Source organism: Cataglyphis hispanica, chromosome 19 (genome assembly GCF_021464435.1).
Source record: "Cataglyphis hispanica isolate Lineage 1 chromosome 19, ULB_Chis1_1.0, whole genome shotgun sequence".
In the NCBI taxonomy this organism is placed as follows: domain Eukaryota; kingdom Metazoa; phylum Arthropoda; class Insecta; order Hymenoptera; family Formicidae; genus Cataglyphis; species Cataglyphis hispanica.
The window spans coordinates 4,430,393-4,454,248 of NC_065972.1; the positions used below are offsets into that span (position 1 = coordinate 4,430,393).

At 36.4% G+C, this 23,856-nt stretch overlaps 1 protein-coding gene across 2 annotated transcripts in view; it reads right to left on the reverse strand.

Annotated features, from left to right (window-relative positions):
- Positions 1 to 23,856, reverse strand: part of LOC126856623 (small conductance calcium-activated potassium channel protein) — a 168,508-nt gene that overhangs the window by 30,584 nt on the left and 114,068 nt on the right. For both annotated transcript variants that reach the window (XM_050605306.1, XM_050605305.1), the window contains exons 4-5: positions 16,988 to 17,407; positions 18 to 113 (exon numbers count right to left, since the gene is read on the reverse strand). In XM_050605306.1, coding sequence (XP_050461263.1) covers positions 18 to 113; positions 16,988 to 17,407 — 516 coding nt within the window. The remainder of the gene's footprint in view (positions 1 to 17; positions 114 to 16,987; positions 17,408 to 23,856) is intronic.

Genomic DNA, 23,856 nt, shown 5'->3' on the forward strand with positions numbered 1-23,856 from the left:
ATGTGCATTATACGTACCTGAACTTCTAAGGCATGGTAAGCAAATATGAGGCCAAGCAGTATCACAGTAGACACAGAGATCAGGGTTTTCAGTGCTGTCGAGTAAAACGAGGCCTGAAACAATGATACAACATTCCGTATTGTATATGTATCTCTGTACAATTATTTTATATTTATTTTTTTATTTTATCTAAGAAATATTGATTTTATCCAAAAAATATACAATCGAAAAATACATCAAGATAAACAATTGTTGTTATTTCAGTGTTTCGAGAATTATAAATTAGAAATGATTCAAGAATATACAGGGTGTTCCATTTATCTTGACCACCTAAAATATCTTTTATGCGTGATATATTAAAGTATTTTTTAAAGTATTATTTAAAGTAGCTTATGAGAAAACTAATACAACATCCTATGATGTTATAACCTTCAAATAACCTCAAAAATTGTGGCAAAGTTGAAGGTGCAGAAGATGGATTAAATGATGACATGTTTCGAACAATCGAACAATCAAATGTTATTAAATTTTTTTCAACATTTTTATTCGATTTTTAAGCAAGTGTTCGAAATGTTGACTGTCTACTTTGATACATTTTTTAAGTCGCAAAACGAACAACTTCCTACTGCATATAATCATTTACAGTAGTCAAAATAAATGGGACACTCTGTATATATCAGCGAATTAATACTCAAACTCGAACAATTGAACGCTAATTCTGAGATTTAACTGCGCGTTGATTGCTCATTCTTTATACACGTAGAACAATAAAATATTCGCAGCCTTCGATTTCCGGCTAAACAAATATTTATAAAAAAAATAAGATCTTTCTTTCCTCTATTTTTGCATCCTACATAGTAAGTCGAAGAATAAACGAAGATGATTAATATTATGTCTAAAAAAGCCACTCAAAGAAGGGATCGGAGAGGATCCTTCATCACTAATCTTTTCCACGTCATTAGACACCTGTCGAGACGGAATCGAAAGCTTCCGTTAATCTCTCGGATCACATTCATGGCGAAATTTTCGCTATAAAATCAGCCTCTATAAATCTGACCAACTCACGTTCCTGAATTTACTGCAGTTTCCGGATGTTTTTGTTTCGACGAATTTAAGCCGGCCCAAAGGGCTGGATACGCGACCGGATATTCGAAAGTTTACGGAGCGTCTCGAGCGACGTCAGCGCTCCTTCGCATCTAAAAGGAATTCTTTGACCAACTCAGAAGTTTCTCATTTCCCCAATTTCGTCTTGTCAAATTGATTTGTGACATCGACGACATCGTAGTACAAGTTACAGCGGATTATTCGCGAAAACGACATTGCGATATCGAACTACCGTTCTTCCCTCAATTCGCCTCTATAACAATTGAGCAATGTCCGATAGATAATCCCGACTCCTCACTTCCTGCACGTATATAGTTTATTCGATACGGGTGTGAAAATAGTTTATATGATTCTCGGTCAGCTAAATTGTGGATCGCGAATAACGGGCTGCTTTCCGGAACAACGATGACAATAAGCTCGTTGGCTGAGCAAAGCCTCTTTCCACCATGTAGGCTGGAAAGGGATTAAGGGCTCATAAAAACCACGAGGGTAAAGGGGCCGGGGAGGGGAGAGGGAGCTGGGAGGAGAGAAGCCAATCTGAGTATCAATTGCTCTTGGCAAAGTTTTCCTTACAAATCTCGGGCATAATTTCACGGAGCGCATATTTAAATTTAATTGATACTATTATTATTACCCTCAAGATTACATTTCAGATATCAAGGGAGAATTCTTTTATTTTACAAAAAGAAAAAATGTTCGGAATACGTAAAATAAAATCTCGATGCGTACGTGATGTGTTTTGTCAAATACCAGATGTTGTAAAATTTTTAATTACATCGTTAAATTAAATCGCTATTTTTATTCAACTGCGAAAGTTTTTTCAGCGCTTCTGCACCAAAGCTTTCGCATTTGGTTGGGTAAGAGATTTCTGGTCGCCGCATAAATGGATTAAGGGATTAGGAGGCACGCCATAAAATATGAACGCGAGATCCATTTTCGCCCGACCTTACGTTGACTTTACGAGGTCCACGATGCCTGTGGATATGGCCTGTGGATGAAATTACCATCGTGACACTATGCGGCGCGAATTGTAATATTTGCGCGCGCGTGTGTACCATGGTTGCCAAGATGTGACATATGTCAAAACATTGACATGTAAAACATGAAAATTTCGTAGAAATTTTTTCTGAGTATCTGAGTACAATTCTCTTAATGGTTCGGAAATCATTTAAGATTAAAATTAGTATTGATTCTTATGGCAAGTTGCGTATTGTAGCACTTATTAATAAATTTCATGAAGAAAAAACATTGCCAACTAAATAAAAATTTTTACATAAGAAAACTTTAATAAATAAACTTGGTAATTATTTACAATAAAGCCTTTTTCAAATTTTGACAAATATAATCGGGTCTCACTGAAAAAATCTTTATTGTGATTCCAATAGTAATAATCAATCGGGAGAGCCCCTCCCCCATTATCCTGAACCCTTCAACAAATTAAATGTATCACAATTTTAATGCTGTTTCTATTATAAAATAAAGAAAAATAAAGTTATAAAATAAGGAAAAATAAAGTTTGTTTACATTCTATTTGCATAGACAGGAAACGTGTTTGTTTACATTTATAGAGACGTAACTCCTCCTATTTCTGATTTAAAACTAAAATTTGGTTTGGGTCAAGTTATAAAGGGTTTACAATTTTCTACGCAAAACGAGATTCAACGCAAATCTAAATGTCTAATTTTTTAATAGTGGAGCCTCTCTACAGAGGGGGAGCAGGGGACGGAACATACTTCCTCCACGCACATATTTTTTAATGCGAAATGAGGTTCCACATGAGTTTACAATTTTCCACGCAAAGCGAAGTTTCATATAGATTTACCTATGCAATGCGAGGTTCAACTCAAATCTTTGGACTGATAAATGCTGTCTTGTATATAATATAATTTTTTGATAAATATACATAAAATAAAAAGTAAACCTATGTGGAATCTCACTTCGCATTAAAAAGTATATGCGTGGTGGCAGTATGTTCTGCGGGGGGAAGGGGAGGGGATTCCGCTATCAAAGAATTAGATAGGTTTGTTGAACCTCGCTTTGCATGGAAACCTCGGTTCACGTGGAAAGTTGTAAAACCATTGGAATTAAGGGCCACCATATATTTTTAACGTAAGAAAGCCACACTGCAAAATTACTGTCAGAGTCATAACATATGTCAAGATCAAAACTTTCGGACTTGTCTCCTTTGGTATATAAATACCAAATTTTCCGTTTTTTCGGGGATGTAAGAGAAGAGCTTCCCTGATTGCTTATCACTGGAATCACAATAAAGATTTTTTTAAAGAAATCCGATCATATTTGTCAAAATTCGGAAAAGTAAATTATTGTAAATAATTACCATAACATTGATCAGGAAAAGAGCTAATTAAGAGCTTGGCGCGATACTCGTTGCGCAAGGGTAACTTGTGTTAAAATGTGTTTATAATACGTTTTTTGGGTTCTGAATTTGGACCTTCTTCAGCATGATATTTACGGTTAGGTTAGGTTAGGTTAGGGGAGACAGGCGCACAGTGTCTCGTATCTACTCATCAGGCGATTGATCCTTATTACAGTGCCTGCCGTGGATGACCATTCGGATGGATTAATGTTATAAAAAACTGTCTAACGAGAACGAGGCACCGCTGGCCCGAGAATTCGAGACACAACCATAAGTTCAAATAAGCTAAAATAAAATAAACTTTAATAAATATTTGTGCAAAACTTGATTTAGATCCATTTCTTTATTTAAAAGTTATTAAAAATTTACTAAAAATATATTATCTCTCTCTCTCTCTCTCTCTCTCTCTCTCTTTCTCTCTTTCTGCAAATTACTCTTTTTTATTTCTTGCTACTAATTTCAGGAGATTTTCACAATCAAAAGTTTTTGTAATAAATTCAGAAAAATATTAATTGCAACAATTTTCTTTTATGAAGACGTTAAACTTAACTATATTATTTTATGATACTTTAATTCTTTTTATAATCCGGATTTATTTATGTGATTTTTCAAACAGCATAAATGTAACAAATATATATATTTTTTAAATTTTGATAGCTTTTTGCTACTATTGTACTACCAAAACATCCTCAAATTAATTTGAAATGATTACTATTATGAAAAAAAATTCGTCTCTTCGCCGGAAACTTTGATAAACGTCACGAAAATGGATATTCGAAGAACATTCATCGATAAAAAGCATTAAACACCTCGCGTTAAATTTTTAAACGAAATATTTCTGTTTAAATATTAATAATAATAAGCATAAGAGAACGTTTGCAGACTCTTTTTTTATTTTTCCTACAAACAAAAATTGAAGTTTAGGATAAAGTTCAGATACATTCGTAAAGATTTGGAAAATATAAGAAGATATGGAAAGTTCGTAAAATCATCTGTCGCAACCGCGATTCTAACAGATCTACAGATTACATTACAATTATCATCCGTTCCCAAACGATCTACTAAATTTACCGTAAATCTATCCCAATGGGATGATCCAATTATCGGTTATCGTCTCTTGAAGATGAAAACCATAAACTTGATATCGCACGCGGTTAGCGCGATACGCCGTAATAAATTTACGAGCATCGACGCAAAGGCTGGGCATCGATACCTAACCAGGGAGAAAAGGGGGAGGATTATACCGCTCGTGATCCATGAATTAATGCAATTGCATCTCTTATCAAAGACCGATTTTGCCCGGGAAAATCACGTCGGCGCGTTTGCATTCCCAACGAATGATTATAGTTACACCCGGTAGTATCTATAGAGATAATGCGGAGTTTATATCTATCAAGAGAGGGGAATATCTTTACACAAGATATCTTTAGAAGAACTCTTTTTTTCTGTCCGGCTTTTTATTTATCATATCTATATTTTTGTTTTATTTTTTCTTCCTCCATTTATTTATATCGGAAAAAAGCGAGGCGTATCACGCTTGACGTTACTCCAGCAACGCGACAATCTAAAAGATGGGTAAAAAAAAAAAAAGAATTAAAAATCCAAAATGTAAAAAACGTCAGTTGAGATATTCCTTTAAAAAAAGTTTAAGAGGGTCAAGACGCGGATGGTAAAAGGGGAAGCATCCGAGAGGTGAGATTGAAACATCATTCAAAAGTTTCGACTCGCTCTTTCTCGAATGCTTGCCACCGCGAAAACTTATAAGCGGATAATCGTCAACCCCCTTCAAAGGGGTTCGTCGATCGATTAGGGCAATACGGAGGAGCCGTGCCAAGCCGGAAATCCTCTCGACAATTCTGGCATTCCTCTTTGCTTCGCGTCAACGAGCGCGCCCTCCGTCGATGATGTCCTGACTCGGGGCTGCATTCAGATCGCGCCGGCACGTCCCGATGCCGATTATATTAGCTTCCGCTCCTCGCATTCATACGGAAATGGTCGACAGCGATTACATATGTTTTCCTCGTCGACTATATTTTCTTACTTGTCGAGGGGCAATTCTTACACACGCGATTCTCCGAAAGAGAATTAGTCTTGATTTTCCTTTCTTTTTTTTAAATCTTTTATACGAGACAAAAATTGTTTTCATCGTCGAACATATATCACGGTATTTCCATTTATTATTTAATAACCGTGCGTGTTTTTATGATACTTTATGATATCATACAGAGATTATCTTCGAATTAAACATTTCCTTGCTACTTCGCATTTTCAAGTAAATATTACTGGAATAGCATTCATTGAAATAATATTATGTGAAGCTTTCATTGCGATACGTTGTAGTCAAACGCATGGTATATCGTTTTTTGTTTTTTTTTTTTTCATTTATTTAATTTTGCCTTTATCAGACTTTCAAATAGCCGACTCTTTAATATGGATGAAAAAAAAAAATAAAAAAGGGAGGAGAGAGGAGATCTACCTGCATCGGGCGCGCGTATTAATATCGTGTAATATCGTGGAAATCGTTGATAAAACATTCGCCAAACACGCCGTTGGAATGCTTTCAGATTCGCATCCGAGGTTACTATAGCGACGGCATGATCTATTCGTGCGTGTTCGAATGTGCGCATGTCGTGCCTTCGACCTAGCGAGCGCCGCTTCGTTTGTGCGGTCACGCCCTGTGAAATTAACTACCTTTGCCGCATTTTTTTCATGCCTCCGTCGAAATAAAGGCGTCGAAGTGAAACCGTGTTCCGGGAGGCGGCAAGTTACGAAAACTGGCTCCTGTGTTTCGGATAGAACGCGTGTAAAGTGTACACGTGTCACAATACGTGCGAACACTGTTTCAAACTCTTTATCCGGAAACGCGTGTACCCTGCCATTCAGGGAAAAAAAAATAAATAGAGAGTACAAACACGATGGAATATCATTGTTAAATTGTAAATTGCTTTTGTAGAAGGGATCATTTAAATTATGGGATACATGAAATTTAATGAAAAAATTTTTTTTTTTTAATTCTAAATAAAATATATTTATATAATTAAATTTTCCAAAATCCAATATTTTTATACATTTAAATCCTTCAATCTAAAAATCATAATCTTATTGGAAAATTTTTTTAATTCGACGACAACACAATAAGTATCTTTCAAATTTACTTTTATCGAGGGAATCAATCTTAATTATGGGAAATATGGAAATTTAATCATATTTTTAAAAAATTTTAAATAAAATATATCTGTGCCTTTATATAATAGAATTTTTTTATACAATCCGATATTTATACATTTCAAATCTTTCAGTCTAAAAAAATCACATTATTATTTAAAACTTTTTTTAAATTTAACTACATCATAATAAGAACCTTCAAAATTTATAAACCCAAGATGTCAGGAAAATCGGAATTAAAATTATAAAATATTATAGATAAAAAATACAAGACGAACTTGAACTTTTCATTAGGATATAATTGGGATATAAAATTTTTATAATTCTTTTTAAGATTCTTCTATAAAACGTATTTATCCGACGACAAAATATTCGGTCTGCCATGTGTTTTGATCCCTCAAACAAGCGTACGTCGATTTATAACATGAACAGTTATTTATAGTCGGTTATTTTGGATTTAGGTTGCTTTTAGTTGTCGGATATTCATTCCCACGTGCGTTCACTTTTGGAGATAAAAATCATCTAAAGGCCGAAAATTACTTTTTATATACACGCACAATACAAAGTATCTCATCGATATTAAGAATAAATTTGCAAAATGTTAAGTCTAACGCGATTTTTTTAAATGAGAATCTAATAATATTAATAATTTTTTTATCATCCTGAGTCTCGAGTTCTTCGATTTTGCGACTTAATTATTAGAATTAATACTCGCGTCGTTACACTAGGTAAGAAATATTTTTCTTCAGCAGTTTTATTGTCTTCTCTTCATAATTTCCGCAGCAACTGGGAGGAAGTGCCGGACAGAATTTTCTCTTATTTGCGGCTGATTCCGACGATACATCACGGGAATACGCTCTCGCTCAGCTACAGATTATAAAGCAATCATCGCGACCCCCTCTTCCCCGCTCGATACGAGAGGAGTCTTTTGTAAGTAGATCTGACAAGAAAGAGTAAGACGAAAGACTCGAGTGAATCCGCGGCGCGCCTGAAAAATTAATCCACGATGAGAAAGACGTCCCTTTAAAGGAAGGAGAAAGGATCGACAAAGAGAAAGAGGACGCTGTGGAAAGGGAATCGTGCCCTTTAAGGAGGGAAATAATTATTCGACCAGTTGGCGCGCGCATTATTTGACAAGACTGACAAGACAAATGCGAGAAATCTGAATCGAAAAGATCTCGAGTGGAAGTTGGGACATTTAAAAGTTTTGAAAGTCGCGGAAACTTTTTTCTAGAGAGATTGGAATGGCAAAGAGATCGGTCCTCTCTGCTCAAACATTTAAGACCGTAAAAACACACATAGTTTCGAAAGTAGAAACTGTAATAAAGACCGGAGTATCTAAGTAGATCTTGTTTCTCTCAGATTAAAGGCAACCAAGTGTTTGACATTAAAAGAGCTAAGAACAGAGAGTCTACGTTTTATAAAGATCATTTCTTTCTCTCTCGCTCAAAAGTTGGGATTTTAAAAAGATTTAAAAAGATTTAATTCCTTGGAGAATATTAAGCTTCGCTGAGAATGGACTGTACCACGCGAGGGATGCCCTTTCGATAACAAAGCGTCGAGGATGCCGACAAACGGCCCTCGAGGATGAAAAATAAATGTAATTATTCTCGCTCCCGGGACGATCAAGTCAACCAGCGCCACGAATGAAGCTTCGTGTTGAAATTTCGTTTATCGGAAATTTCATTTCAATCCGCTGCGCGACACGCGTGATTTGTTACAATTTGCGTGAACGAAGCGACAACGATTGCGCATTTCGGGGGGGGATTTGCGAATAGATTGAGTGGATTTTAGAGTAAGACTAACAAATGACAAATCAATAAACGGGTGGATGATTCAGTGTACGATTGTGTATATAAATCTCGTCGAGATACACGAACAATTTAAAATAAAGAGCACATAATATAAATTCTTTAGCATATTTTATAAGACTAAGCACTCCTAAATATATTTCAACGATATTCGTAAAGAATGTGATGGAAAATAGAGGACAATAGTGTTGAATAAATAATTATCGCACTTTAAAATGCGCTAATTATTTTCAGCTTATTATAATATTTATATACATTTTTATATAATTTTATTTATATATATTCATATATATATATATATATATATATATATATATATATATTATAATAAATTATAATATAATATATTTTTTATAATATTTTTTTATAATATATTTATTATAATATTATTATAATATATATTACAAAATATATATATTCATTTAAAAAAAATATAATAAAATTCATTATTATCTGTCATAAAGATCCATTTTCGCGCAATATAAATACGCAGCAGCGTATAAGGACAATTAAAACCGTTAATTCTACTTTGAGATATCGTTTATTTTTTGCGATTTTTATTCGATTTGAGAGAGAGACAGAAGAAGGATGCTCCGCGCCAATGGCAACTTAAGAATCGCCTTTCTTCTAGGCGGATTTAGCCCTCGAAAAAAACTTATCGCAGAAAAGCTCGATTACGGGAAGCTTAATCCTCGCGACAAGACGCGAACGTGAAGATAAACGTCGACCAAGTTTCCAAGAAATTTTCCACGGGAGATCTCCCTTCCTCAGATCATAAAGCACTCATTCCTAAATTATCGCTTCTTTCTTTCTTCGACTTAGGAACTGTGCCAAATGATAACAGCGATGACTAGCAGAAGACTATAAGAAAAGTGTTTCATAGTCACAGCATATAATAATTACTTATGCGAAAAATTCTGTAAACATATACATACATATATATATATATGTGTGTGTGACAAAAAATGCGCACACGTGTCAAAAATTTTCACTATTTTTGAAAGCCTTCAACCTTAAAAATAAAAAAGACTTCAAATTTTTTAAGGCTTAAAGGCCTTTTATTTTAGTTTTAAATTTTTTTTAAGCTTCAACCTCAAAAAATTCTAGAATTTTTTATTTTTGATTATTTTAATCCTCGGGAATTGCAATCATTGAAATTTGTTATTTCTAAAACAGTGGCTTCCTAGAATTTTATTTTTTTTTTTTTTTTGAAGATTTGTTTGGTGAAATTTGGGATTTAGAATTTCTGAAACCATCTAACCATCGAATTTTTATAAGTTCAAGGTTTCCAGAGTCTTCGGAATTTTTCTGTGTTAATCGAGTTAGCAACGAGATTGTAATTTATATTCCGAGATAAAAGTGAAAAATTAAGCTAGATAAAATTTCAGCGCAGATACAATTCTAAAAAAAATCATGATAATAATAAAGTTGTAAAATTAATATGGCGCGATTTTTATAGGCCGCACGTAAAGCCGATGAACTTGATGCCAGTCGAGAAGGTGGCGAAACGACATGGTGGATCCATTTGTTAATCCACCACGGTAAAAGCACTCTGATCCGTTTTTATCTCGCGATACCGAGAGGGGAACCCTAATCCTTGCCTAGCACACGAAGCCCGTAACGTTCAGGCCATCCTGGAGGTCGCCAACGAAAAAAAGGAGGTGCATAAAAGCTACTATCAGGCATTAAACTGGGTCGTAAGCCCTTAATAGCGCTTAAAAAGGAAAGAGAAAAGAGAAAAAAAAAAAAGAGATACCGCCGTGTTAAACGATCAAACTGAAATTTGTGTCGCTTATCATTCCTCATTTTTGCACACCAAAGTATATCAGGGATCTCGATCAGGGCTCGATAATCTTGTTGAATCTTTTTGTGTAAATTTGACGAGGAAAAGCAGACACATTAGCGGCAAAATAAAAATTTTCACGTCAAAAATTCTTGTCATAAATTAAGAAAAATATTAATTACTTTCTTTTATAAAGACGTTTATAAAAACTATTAATATATAATTTTAAAACACTTTAATTCCTTTTATAATCTACAGACTTATTTATTTGATTTTTCAAATAATACAAACGAGAAGAAATATATATATATATTTTTTTTAAATTTCGATTAATAATAGCTTTTTATTATTATTGTACAATCAAAACATTCTTCATACGCCAACAGTGTTTTTTTCTTTTATTTCCTTCTCGGCATAACCGGGCTCTCGACTTTTCCATTCTGGCCCGTCGGGGCTTCCCTTGACGACCTCTGCTTTCGCAGTACTATTTTATAATGACATTATATTCTCGCGGCTGCATAATTGCCGTCTTCTTCCTGAGCTTTGTCAAAGTCTTCACGTCATCGAGGTCGTTCAGGGATTTCTGCGACGGCGTGACGACGCAATTTATCATTCCTCACCGCCGCTTGTCATCGCGGATCGATCTCCCATTCGTGAGGGGGAGGAATAATGACGTTTATATTTGTATAATTGCCAGCATTTGTTAGCTGTCATCTACATTGATGATAAAAAGTTCAAGTAACGCACCAAGGAGATGTTTGGTTGAAGCTCCGATTGAAATATTGCATTATCATTTCATTTATCTTCGGGAAAAGTGGTACACACGTCGATTCGTGCTTCGGAGAAGAGAATGATAATTGAAAATTCCCTTTCCCGGGTAAAATTTCAATACCTTTTTGCGATAAATCTCAAATAGAGGGGCATGGAATTTTTTTTTTCAGTTTTCGATATTTAACGGCCCTGTAACCAAATCCTTTAGATTAAAATTCCGCTGTAACAAAACTAGAATTTTGATGAAAAAAAGATAGAATTTCGCGTACTTTCGAGCCTTTATTTTCGATCGCTTGAGTAACAACACGTGCAACAAAATCGTAATCGTATAAAATTAATGGGTACGGGGGTTGAGAGAGAACTTCCAGCCCCAAATATAATTCGATCGCTTCTGTGCATACAAATTTCGGTACGAGACGGCGTCGACTTTGCGACGCCGCGAAATTTCTCAGCTCTTGCCGGATTTGCAATTCCATGCGCGTACATGAGAGCAAACCGCAAGATCGTTCGACAGTTTTTAAACATCACCGGCGTCCGAATATCTGAGGAAACTAATGTTCCTATATATGTATATCGCGTCTGCAATTTTATCAGGCCATTTACTTGAATATGAAGGTAACGATCAGAAAAATCAAACAATCTCTAAGAATTCATGAAGTGGAAGATGTCGAAGCTTCAATAAAGAGATGAAATATGAGAAATATAAAAAGACTAGGGAATCCAAGATACGAGAGAATTTCCACTTTCTTAGCATTAATCGGAATGCGTATACATGTATTAAAAATAAAATTTGTTTCAATCAAATAAATATACTTTGTTAATTTTGATGTTTTTTTTTATCATTTAAAGAAATATATATTTTGTTTCCAATTTGCATGTAATAAAAATTAATCAATAATAATTTTTAAAATAAATTATTAAAAATTTTAATAAAAAAAATATTTATTTGAAAACAAAAAATTATTTATTGAAATAAGGAAACCTCCCTTCGTGTTTCTGAAACAAACAGACAAAAATTTAAAAAATATTTTTTTAAAGAAAGTAATTTAATATAATAAAGCAATTTAATTTAATATAATAAAAAAAATATAATAATACTATGATAAACATAAAAAACAATTTTTTTTTTTATTTGCAAATGAAGGCACACTTTGCTTTTATTTTATATTTTACTAATTCAAATATATTTTGCTCGATTAAAATAATTCTTTAAAATAAAAAAAAAATTTTTTTTTGGATTTACTAAATTTTTGTTCAATGAGTAAAATAAAGAAGTGCGAGTAAGAATAAATTTCGACATTTTAATTTGCCAAACATCGATGCTCGCTGTAAAATTCCGTTAGAGGACGATACGTTTTCCAACCGATTCTCTCGCATTACTACTCCAATTCCGGAATGGGGTCCTCGCGGTACAGTCGCGTGGTGGGAGGGAGGGGGAGGAGGTTGAAAATAGAAGTCTTTGAGCTTGCAATATCGATATTGTTAATCCGCCGCTCTGCTCTTGGCACAGGATCAAGCGGAGAGAATTGCTCGGTCAACAACGGGATTTTTGCGATCCCTAGGGAAATTCTCGGCAGGAGAAATATCCTCTATTTGGAGCGGAATAAATACACGAGTCTCTCGCGTCGCGCGAGACGAGGAGAGCGCGCGAAAAAAGACACCCTCTGCGGCCGAAAGCACCCCGGGGACCAGCGAGCTTTCCCGTTCGAAAAAGGATAGGCCGGGTCAAGGCGGCCTATCCTTCGCAATCGCGATTATCGAGCTCTCTCGATATATATGCCGCAGGGTATATATAACGAAGGACTGTTCGCGCTTGTCGTCTTGAATATCCGTTCGTTATATCCGGCGCATCAACGGAGTCGTTTTTAGTCGATAAAGTTCGCGAAGGTCGCAAGGTCGCGGAGACATCCCATTTAACGTGAAGTAAACTTTTCAGACGCTCATATATATCGAAATTATAAAAAGGATAATCGTATCATGGAAGGAAATATTTTTCTGAGCTTATACAAAGTTTCTTTTTATAATTAAGACTGTTAAAATCCATGATGGAGTGATATCGCACACATTCCAATGCTTTCTTTATCCAGCTTTTCTTGCTCGACTCGAAATATTTTACCAAATCGAAGCTCGAAGTTTGTACAGTTGTGTTTCACATTAATTTTCGCGATAAATAAGAAGCAATTTATTTTCTCTACACTGATCCTCGTTTGCACATTCGGAATTACTCTCCGCAGTGCGGATGAAAATCGGCGGCATATTTGCGGAGAAACATTTCCATTGCTTAAATCTACAGCTCGCCGTTTTCAAATTCCGCTTGTCAGACGTTCATAACTTTCGAAATTGTTGAGGGGCAAACATGGGGAGAATTTTAATAAAGTCAAATTCGCGCCAAGGGATTCTCGGCACACGATCCACCTGGGTCATACGTAGCGTCGTAAAAAGCGCGATGGTAAATTGGAAAAGGCTTATCTACCTACGGCGATGCCGTACCAGTCCCAATAAACCGTAGTTATAATATAATACTAAATACAGACGCATTTCTCGAATCATTAACCTGATAACGCGAATCAATTCATTGTCCTAAATGAAGGGTCTAATAATGAACGTAGCAAATCATGATGAGATAAGATGGATATAAAAGAATAAGAGTTTAACCTTCAATATATGATAAAGATTGACACAAATTTAGCGGATCTTTTAATTCTTTTTTGGATTTTTTTTTCATATAATTTTCTAATTATTTTCATATTAGTCGTCTCAGAAATACAGACTACAGAAAATTAAAAGGCCAAATTATTTCATTGAGAAATACTTTTTAGTTATCGCAATTCATATTTTTCTTCTAAAATTCCTTGGATTATTTTTTTTTTTTTCGTATAATTTTCTATTAATTATTTTTATTGATTATCTAAGAAATGTTAACCACAACAAATTAAAAGGCAAAATTATTTCATTAAGAAATACTTTTAGTTGTCGAGGTTCATATTTTTTATCTAAAATTTCTTAGATTTTTTTCACATGTATAATTTTCCATTAATTATTTTTATATTAGTCATCTAAGAAACATTGACCACAAAAAATTAAAAGGCAAAATTATTTCATTGAGAAATACTTTTAGTTGTCGAGATTCATATTTTTCTTCGAAAATTCTTTAAAAATATTTTTTTTTTAATTCAGAAAGTTCACGTATTTGATGACAGACCAGAAAATTGTATGGAGCAAGAGATTCTCTCTGAAGCTCTTGATTTTTGTAACGATATATCTTGGAGTTCCTCGTTTCTGCGAATCTCATTGGTTAACCGTTTCTAAGATGTCTTATCGATTGTCGAGTCCTTGAATTTCCTGGATTGAGGATATATCATTTAGATGCACGTGGCGAAGCGCTTGTCGTACAAGGAAAGGATCTGTTATTCGTGATAACGTGAACGTTTCTGACAGCATTGATTCTTCGCGATAAGAGACCGGGGGACGAAAAGGATAACGATGCGCCGGAGGGGATGGCAAGGGAGGACCAATCTACATCCAGCAAGGATTGTTCGAAGAGACGGTGAGGCAAATGCTGGTGTCGTGTATACATTTGCTGACGTCTTACAGACATCCTCATCTCACGTCGCGAGCATTCAAGCACGAAGCTTTTCGGGTTTGAAAGGAGCCGAGACGACTGTCGGCAGGGTTTCCGAGATCTGTCTATATGCGTATACGTCTATAGGATGTTTCATGGAATACCTTCGAAGATAGGGAAAAAAAAAATTTTTTTCTAGGAATTTAATTAGAGCAATTCAATTAATGAGAACGTATTAAGAAAAGTTTTAGTTTTCAGATCTCAAGATCTCAAGATCAAATCTAAAGATATATTAAAATCCTTTGATCTTTTTAGATATTTAAAATTTTTTCCCGTTCTTATCTTAATTTATCAACTTTAAATTCCATGAAGTGTTAATTATATAATCTTCGTTTTTTCAAATATTACGTATATTATTTTATAAGAACCTTATATAAAGAAGAAATGTATCTCAATTAAATATAGATATTTTAGTCAGTAATATTCTGATTATTCTCTCCATCTCGCGAAGAAGAATAAAATATTGAGTAAAAATAAATGGTCACGATATATTTTCGAGAAAAGAGGAATTAATCGGAATTTTCTTCGAGTATAAAATCCCACCATCGTGGTTTACCCTTTTCGGCAGACCAGTCGGTGCAATATTAACGCGGCTACATCGCTCTGCATTTTTCTCACGCGGTTTCAAGGGCCCTGATCGATGGCGAATGAATTAACGTTTCGCCGCGGAACGATTCCGACTGGCGATAAATATTCAGCGAATCGTCTCGATCTTCTCTCGTTCTACTGTCGGACACGATATGGCGCACCTTTATCATTTATCAGCGACTCTCGTAATTTATTCAGGGTGTCCCGATAAGCAAAATGTACAGACTGTGAACGGTATTTATGGATATCTGAATGTCCCAAACATGCGTAAAAAACCGAATAGGTACACAACGTGTAGTATGAAAATAGCTATCTCTCGTGTCTATATAGAAATCATCTACGATACTATCACACTGTGTATAATGTTGCAACTGTGTTACGCGAATTTTGACTAATTATTTTTCAATTCTTTTGCACACAAAAGAAACTGAAACTCAGACAATGCCTACAACTTGCAAGTTGTCTGAGTTTTCAGTCAGAATATTGTCTGAATTTTTAAACATAGTTCAATTTTTACACACATTCTTCTAAACTTTCAGAAAAAAACAATAATTGTGATAATTGAGATCTGATAATTAAGACAGAGTGTCTAAAATTTTTTTCAAACACTCAGATCTGAAAATTTAGACAAAAATGTGTCGGATTTTTAAAAAAATTTTTTACAGTGTAATAAATAAAATATAATTACATCTATTATTATATTATCATCAAAACATATATTTTATAACTAATCAAAATGCCATCAATTTTATACAGATGAGTGATATGATAATGACAAAATTGACTTCAAATACTGATCAATGAACATTCGAACATTTTGTGATAAAAACACTTAATGAGCAAAAAAATGCACATAAAATTGCAAATCGTCAAAGAATTTGACACTTACTCTAAAATTGCTTAATGAATCAAATTTCCGACTGCAGTCATTTCTAATGTTAATTCTACCGGGAGTCCCTCAAACAATGGTCATGTTTGCGGTATTTTGTAAACAGGAACCAAGGGGAGTTCCCAAGATCATGCCACGCAACCTCGGTATTTAACTTTTGAATTGCCGATGAGTTTGCTCCCACATGCGAGCGATCCGAAGCGAGTTTATAGGAGCCTCGGGAAAAGTTTGACTCGCCTATTAGCTAGTCAAGTGAAAATTAATTGGACGTTCAATAGTATGAGTCGCAAATACCGAGAAACCTTGTATTCATTATATCCAAAAATTCACAATTGATGCCCGACGAGTTGAAATCAATAATTTTTCCTTATGAGTTAATTAACATGCGCAGTCAGACTCGTTGATGATGATTGACTTAGATGAGAAATCAGAGATCGATTTCAATCATTATAAAAATCGAATTACTGAGGAAATTTAAAGACAACTATGCGACAGAGAATATCAACAATCATTTTGAGATTAGTAATTCTACACATTTAATAATTATACACATATTTTTGTTTGTTGTATTGTAACTATGAATAAAATATTTTCGGCAAACCAAATCGTTGTAAAGACAATTTTCTTGAGAAGAGCTCTGCAGTTAAAGCCACTTTAAATTCTATAACTCGTGACAAATTTCTATTTCATCTGCCCTGTAATAGGAGAAACATTCGAGAGGGAGGAGAATCAGATTACACACATACATATAGAGAGGATCTAATATCAGAATACATATTACATATATCAGACTATATGTGTATAAAAAAAAATACAGAGCATATAAAATAAAATTCTACCCCGGATCTCTCCTACCTCTTCATCTCATAACGCTCACCTTGCTGTAAACGCCGGCGCTGGACAGCTCGTTCTCGATGACCATGACGATGATGCCGAACATGCCCATCACGAGGGCGTAGTCGCTGATGCGCTTGCGCTTCTCGAACAGGGCCTTTCGTCTGCCCAGCCGGTAGCCGACGTTGGGCTTGTGCTTGGAACCGGGCCCGATGCTGCCGCCGCCGGACTGGCCCTTGAGGGAGCCGCCGCCGCCGGCCAGCATGCGCTCGTCCATGTAACGGGGATACTCGGTGTGGACACCCACGAGGGCAATGCCGGCGTCCTCGCCGGCACCGGCACCCCCGGCGCTACCGCATCCGGCGGCTACCCCAGCCGCACCCCCCGCGCCGCCTCCGCCGGCCACCCCGCCGCTGTTCTTCATCGCCCCCGGGATCGAGAGAGTCGACACTGGCTTCCGCAGCTGGAACAGAGAGAATAACTGCGATTAAGCCAAGAGGAATGGCACGTGGAGTGGCATCGCGGGGATTGAACTCGTTTCCGAAAAAAATATTTCATTCTGAAAATCTTTAATTTATTTTCCTTTTTTGAAAGCTCATCCGATAAGAATAATCGTGTGCAATGTTATTTCATCAACACAGTCAACAAAATTGACTGACACTTCAGGCAAAGTGTCTGCAGCTTTTCTGCAGACACACTGTCTGAATTGTCTGATAAAATGCTGTCTAAAGTTTCAGGCAGAATACTGTCTGAATTTTCAGACCAAATACTGTCTGAAGTTTCAGGCTAAATGCGCCTGAAGTTTCAGACCACTGTCTAGATTTTTAGACAGAATGCTATCTGAATTTTCAGACAGAATACTTTTTGAGTTTTCAGACATATTTCAATTTTCGGACAAACTCTTCCAGGGTTTCAGAAAAGGGACTTTGATGACATTTTATTGAGGTTTGAAAATTCAGACAAAAATGTGTCTGAACTTTTAGAAATTTTTTTTACAGTATACATATTTCCAAGACTTTAAAGAGATTTTTGAGAAGGGTTGAAAATTGAAATGTTCAAGAGAGAAAGAGAGAAAAAGAAAAAGTAAGCGAGAAGTAGGATTTCCTTTCTCCTTTTTCTTCTTTGCGTGAGAGAATGTGACTCACGCTAACTTCGAAATAAATGGCTGTAGCTCAGAACGACTCTCGTCTTAATAGCGGCCGCGTAGTCCTGATTTATCGAGCAAAACGTGGGCGGCCGCATAAAATCTTCCAGCCGAAGCTCCCGAGAGGGGCACGAGACGGTTTTCGATCGATGGAAATTATTCCATCTGGCCAGCCAACTGGCGATACGAGTTAACGAGTGTCTCGAATATACGGTGCGAAATTCCATAGTGCACGCGAGCCCCAGCGCGATTTGAAGGGGAAAGAATGTTTATTCAAAAATGTAGCTCTTCGTCTGCGAGCCTCGAATGAGATTTCCGTGCAACAAAAAGCTCCTAATAATGTTAACTTTTTTTCCGGTCGAGAATGAGATATTGGAACGGGTTGTACTTTTTTTTATCGCTTGTTGTTTTTTCCGCTTCGGGCGAGCTTTCAGACGGCATAAAATAAGCATGAATCGTGAAGATTTTTATTTCGATTTCACAATGGAAAGGCCAACGTTGTCGCTTTCTTTTCTCCTTAAAAAAAAAAATGAGAAAAAAGAAAAAGTTTATGTCTTCGTGCTAACGTTGGCGACTTGATTACTTCGAAATAAATACGCACTAATGAAGAAGACTCAATACGCATGTTTCTACTTTCACATAGCGCAAGATACTAAATTTAGTTTTTGTATAAAAAAAAAAAAAAATAAAGCTCTAAGTTAAATTATTATTCATATCAGAAACAATTAATATATAAAAATTAATATCTTTAGTTACAATAAAATAAATTTTGCATTCTCTAATAAAATTTTAGGGAAATTATTAAACTATTCAATATTAAAAATAAGGGTTATTTTAATGTTGCAAGTTTCAAATGTTCGAAAATGAGACTGGTTAAGTGACGCATCGTTTAAGATGCCGGATCAAAAAGTGTTAAAATCTCTTGCATTATTATATTTTAAGATATTACAAAATTACTGAAAGTACACATAAATAGCATGCACCATGCATAAAAAAAAAAAAAATAAATATATAGCGCCACGATCATTTTATTTGTAATATTTTCTCGACCAATCTGCTCGGTCGCGTTTCCTCTCTCCTTCAGGATGAACGAGAAATCTGAGCGCATCATGTCACAAGGAGACCTGCCGTCGGTCTCTATCTGTATCCCCCCCCCTCCCCCACCCCCGTTCGATTTCACTCCGTATATACCGAGTGTGCCGGTCGCACTTTAATACAGAACGGGGCGCATACACACCTGTCTCTATCAGTGTATGGGGGGGTTGTACGTACGCGGCTCCATGTGCGGCCTATCGATCCCCCGCTATATTTTCCGAACGCGTTGTCTCCCTTCTGTCATCTCGTGAGAGCGCGTCTTCGAGTCGATGAGTTAAGTTGAGTGAGCGTAGGTCTGCGTGAGCGAGTCTCGCTCAAAGATAGCGCTAGAGAAACATCCCTTTTTTCCCCCTCCATTTGCGTCACCGTAAGATTTTTTTGTCAACAGAGAGTTGATAAAAAGCGCGATTACTAAGTATTTATATAAGAGTGACAATCTTCCACAATATTCTTCTCGCATTCGAGTCGGATAAAAGTCGCTATCTCTCGCGAAGCTTTCGAGGTGCTAAATAATTTATTCCCTTCGTTGCCCGGCGACATTAGTTAACTGCGGATAATCAACAGGAAGGAAGGTTCCGATGAGATACTCGCTGGAATGCACTGGCAGGAGGAAGATTTCGCGCAGCATGACCTCGTGACCTTTCTTACTAAGCGGGGGGAGGGAGGAGGGGGTGGGGGTTGAGGGAGGAGGACTGTGTTGCTGAAGGAGGACAGAAAGAGAGATGCAGGGATGAGGTGATGGTAGTCATGGAGACCGTCCCGAGAGGCTTCCTTAATTCAAAGCTTGATTGGCTCGGGCAATCTTAAAACTTATATATGCTCGACAAAGCTTCTCTCTTTCTCGCCCATACTTCACGATTGCTGGCAACCAACCGCGATAAAAAGGCACACGATGATTGCTAGCAACGTTTTCCGATGTTTTTCATCTCCTCCGACTCATATTGATCTTTGAAGTTGGATTATTTTAACTGGCCTTCGTTACGCATTAGCATTTACGCAATTAAGTCGATTAAGGGCACATTTGTTTTGAATTTATATTAGACGTAAAAATATAAGAGAACTGGATTGTATGTGACACAGTATAGATGATAAATTAATAGTCACTAATGGTTACACTGAAAGAAATTTTTCTAAAATTCACACACTTTCGTCTAAATTTTTAGATCTGAGTGTCTGAAAGAAATGTCAGACAACTTGGTTCGATCATCAGAGTCGTGTTTCCGAAAGTTCAGAAAAGCGTGAAAATCGAAGTATGTGTGTGAAAATTGAAGTCTGAAATGTCACAGTCAAATTTTTTATACAGTATATATACATTAAGAAAAAACAATAATTTTATGACATTGACATTAAAAGCTATAATCACATTCTTTTCGTTTGTCCTTTCCTTTCCTTTTCCTCTCACTTCCTTATTATAGTTATTATTTATAAACGATGTTGTAATTTATTCCCATTTCAGACATGATTATCTTGCGACATGATTCCTTCTCCGAATCGAATCGCATTAATTTCCACCGCGTGTAAATCTACCCCATTTATCCTCCTTCCTCTTCCGCTCCCGTCGACGTCTAATAAAGTCAACTTCTCCTCTCGTGAAGCCGCAATCTTTCCAGCAACTTGCGGCGTTCTCTCGCGCGAGAAAAGCGATAAAACTGTCGGCCGTCGCCGAAGAAACGAAAAGGAAGAAAAAGAGCACGGGGAAGCGAGGGAGATGGCAGGAATATGATCTTCGCTTCGTACGTATTTGTGAAGCATTCGATATCTCGTACTCGGGTTTCACACTCGGCTCGGTACATTGTCGCCGGTATTATAGTTTCGACCGGCAAGAAAGTAGTGTTGCACTGAACCAAGAGAGAGAGAGAGAGAGAGAGAGAGAGGTGAGTCACGTACCGAATGAGGAGGGAGAGAGAGGGTGTTTGCGGTTCAGTTGTCATACATACGCCCACACTCCTCGGATTAGTATTAAATCTGAACGCCTCTTCACTCGAATTTCGAATACTCGTCCTGTAACGATTCTGGCAGATGTCCCTTGTACGTTTCTGTATCGGGTAGCTCGACAAGCTTGGATCAGTTTCTTTTCACGATTTACACTGTAAAAAGAAAATTGACGGAAACTTCAAAGTGACTGAAGTTTTTTGGCAGACACACTGTTTGAGGTTTCAAATACACTTCGATTTTCAGACATACTCTTCTAAAGTTTGAAAAGAGCAACGGCTCTGATGATTGGGACAGATTGTCTGAAATTTCTCTTAGGCACTCAGATTCAGACAAAAATGTGTCTGAATTTTTAGAAATTTGTTTTTAGTGTAGAATCGACATATATCATTGACGAAAATACGTTGACTTTCGCGCGGATCTCATTTCAATAAATTAATTTTTAAATTTTTTTTTGCGCAGTAGATCTTTGTTAAAATATCTTGCTCCTGTCTGGGTCCCATATCAGATCAAATACTATGTTTCTATTGATTACGTCGTATGTTCAACATTGATTTCTCCGTAGAGTTTGTTTATAAATAAACCAATGAGACTTTTCGATCATCTTCATGATCCCTTATTAAATAAATTGAAATAATTATCACCAAATAGTAGGAATACCATTTTAGGTTTAGTTTTCTTCTATATAACTGTGAACGGATTAATAGTCTGTTCAGATTTCTTATCATCGCATAAAGTTATATATTCCAAGGTCACTAAGACTTCACACACTTTTCCTATGGAAGGTTTTTAAACTCTTAAGTAGAATGTTTACTGGCGATTTATTGTGTTCTTTAATATCAGACTGACTTCCTTCAAACAATCGTTTTTTTTTTTGGTCATCTCTTAACAAATACCTGTATAGATAATGTATATTAATTTCTAATATTATTCTTATAGTCTTTCTTCTTTTTTATTTACTACTTATATTTTCTGATTCAAATTTGCTCTCTACCTTTTTTACCATAATCATGTTATTAAACATCTACTTTATTGCATTATTATCTTATTTGCATCTACTGATGCATCTTCCTCTTATTCTCTTTCTTGTGCACTAAAGAAGTTTTCTTCATGCCATTCATTCTTAAATAAATAAAGAAGTTTTTATCCTCGTTTTTATTCTCGAATAAATAAATAATCCTTGAAGACTACACTAAAAAACAATATATCGCAGAAAATTACTTCCAACTTCTCCCTCGATAAATAAAAATTCCATGTCGAGAGGATTAGGGAAGTTGGCGATTGGATTTCCGAGTAGAACGGCCGGATCCGATCGTCCCGGCACTTTGAATTTCCGCAACGCGAAATACTGGCCGTGCACTATATATACTCTGCTTGGTAATAATTCATGACGACAAACGGCCGTCGTTAAGCACGCTTTTGCTTGTGGCATTTTCGTCGTGGACGCATAGAGTCGAAACTTCGTACGAATCACAATAATTGTCGGAGTAGCTTTCACAGAGGTTCTCTCGTCCCAATTTTCGGCGGTTTATACCATACATGCCCCCACCTTTCCCCTCCCCACTCCTGCCCTTCCTCTCTGTCAATGTTCCGCGAACATAATCTCTCTAATGGAACCGCGAGATAACGACCTCGGGAGAGAGAGGGGAGGGAGGGGGGCGGGGGGAGATAGAGGGAATCGGTGCTTCCAAGCGGGGAAGTCCCCCATAATATGACTGGTGCGACCAATAATTCAACGTTACGAATTATAGCATTATCCGCTGTCTCTCTTGTCAGACCAAGTTTCATGCGCTCGTTTTCGCTTGGCATTTAATCGATAAGATCAAATGGTGACGGGTGACGCGCGATACACAGAGTTCTTCTCTTTTTCGAGCTACGACCGATTGTCATACATCTCGCCGTATTTTCCCACAAAATAACCCGAGCCTCGTATAATTCCACCTCGTCATCGGTCCGTATCAATATTGACGAAATCAAACCCGCGGTCGTGTTTTTTGTTTCTCTCTATCTCGCTTACCGGAGAAATCGTGGCGTGCTATTACCGATGTAAAATGGGAACATTGCCAAGATAATATGCCACATTAATACTCGCCCCAACCCAACTCTTCCGAAGAGAGTACGTATCCTCTTTAATAAAATACAATTGTTTCCAGAGTTTTTTTTTTCCGAGACTTTTTCTAAAATCCTTGTTTTTAATCTCAATTCAATCATGGAAAAATGACGAGCGGTATAAAACTTTCTGCAGTTTCTGCATAGCTTGCTTGGCCGTAGAAAGATGTCCAAGACAAAGTAATATTTTTGCAAGACGAGAGCATTGATTTTGCCCCGCGCATGCTTGTTAGCGAATTAGGATTATACTTTTTTCATAACGTACCTGCCAATATATGAGTCGATTGTCAATATGCGATGGTAATATGAAACACGCGATGAGGTCGTCGTTAACCGATAATCCAGGTCTCGAATTAATCCAGGACTTCGGCGAGAGAGATTTTCGTCGACGACTCACAACTTTATTCACTGAATAGGAAGAGGGAGCGAATTGTTGGGGAATTATTATTCTAGCATTTCGGAATTTCGGAGGAAATAGTCACACGGATTACCGACTCGCCACGCTGGGTTTAATAAAGATATTACGATGAACTGACGTTTATTAATTTTTCCATGTAATAGAAAAGCTGGGAAATTTCATTCAGTAATGTAAATGGCAATGGAAAATTTACATAAATCGCTCCACGAAATGA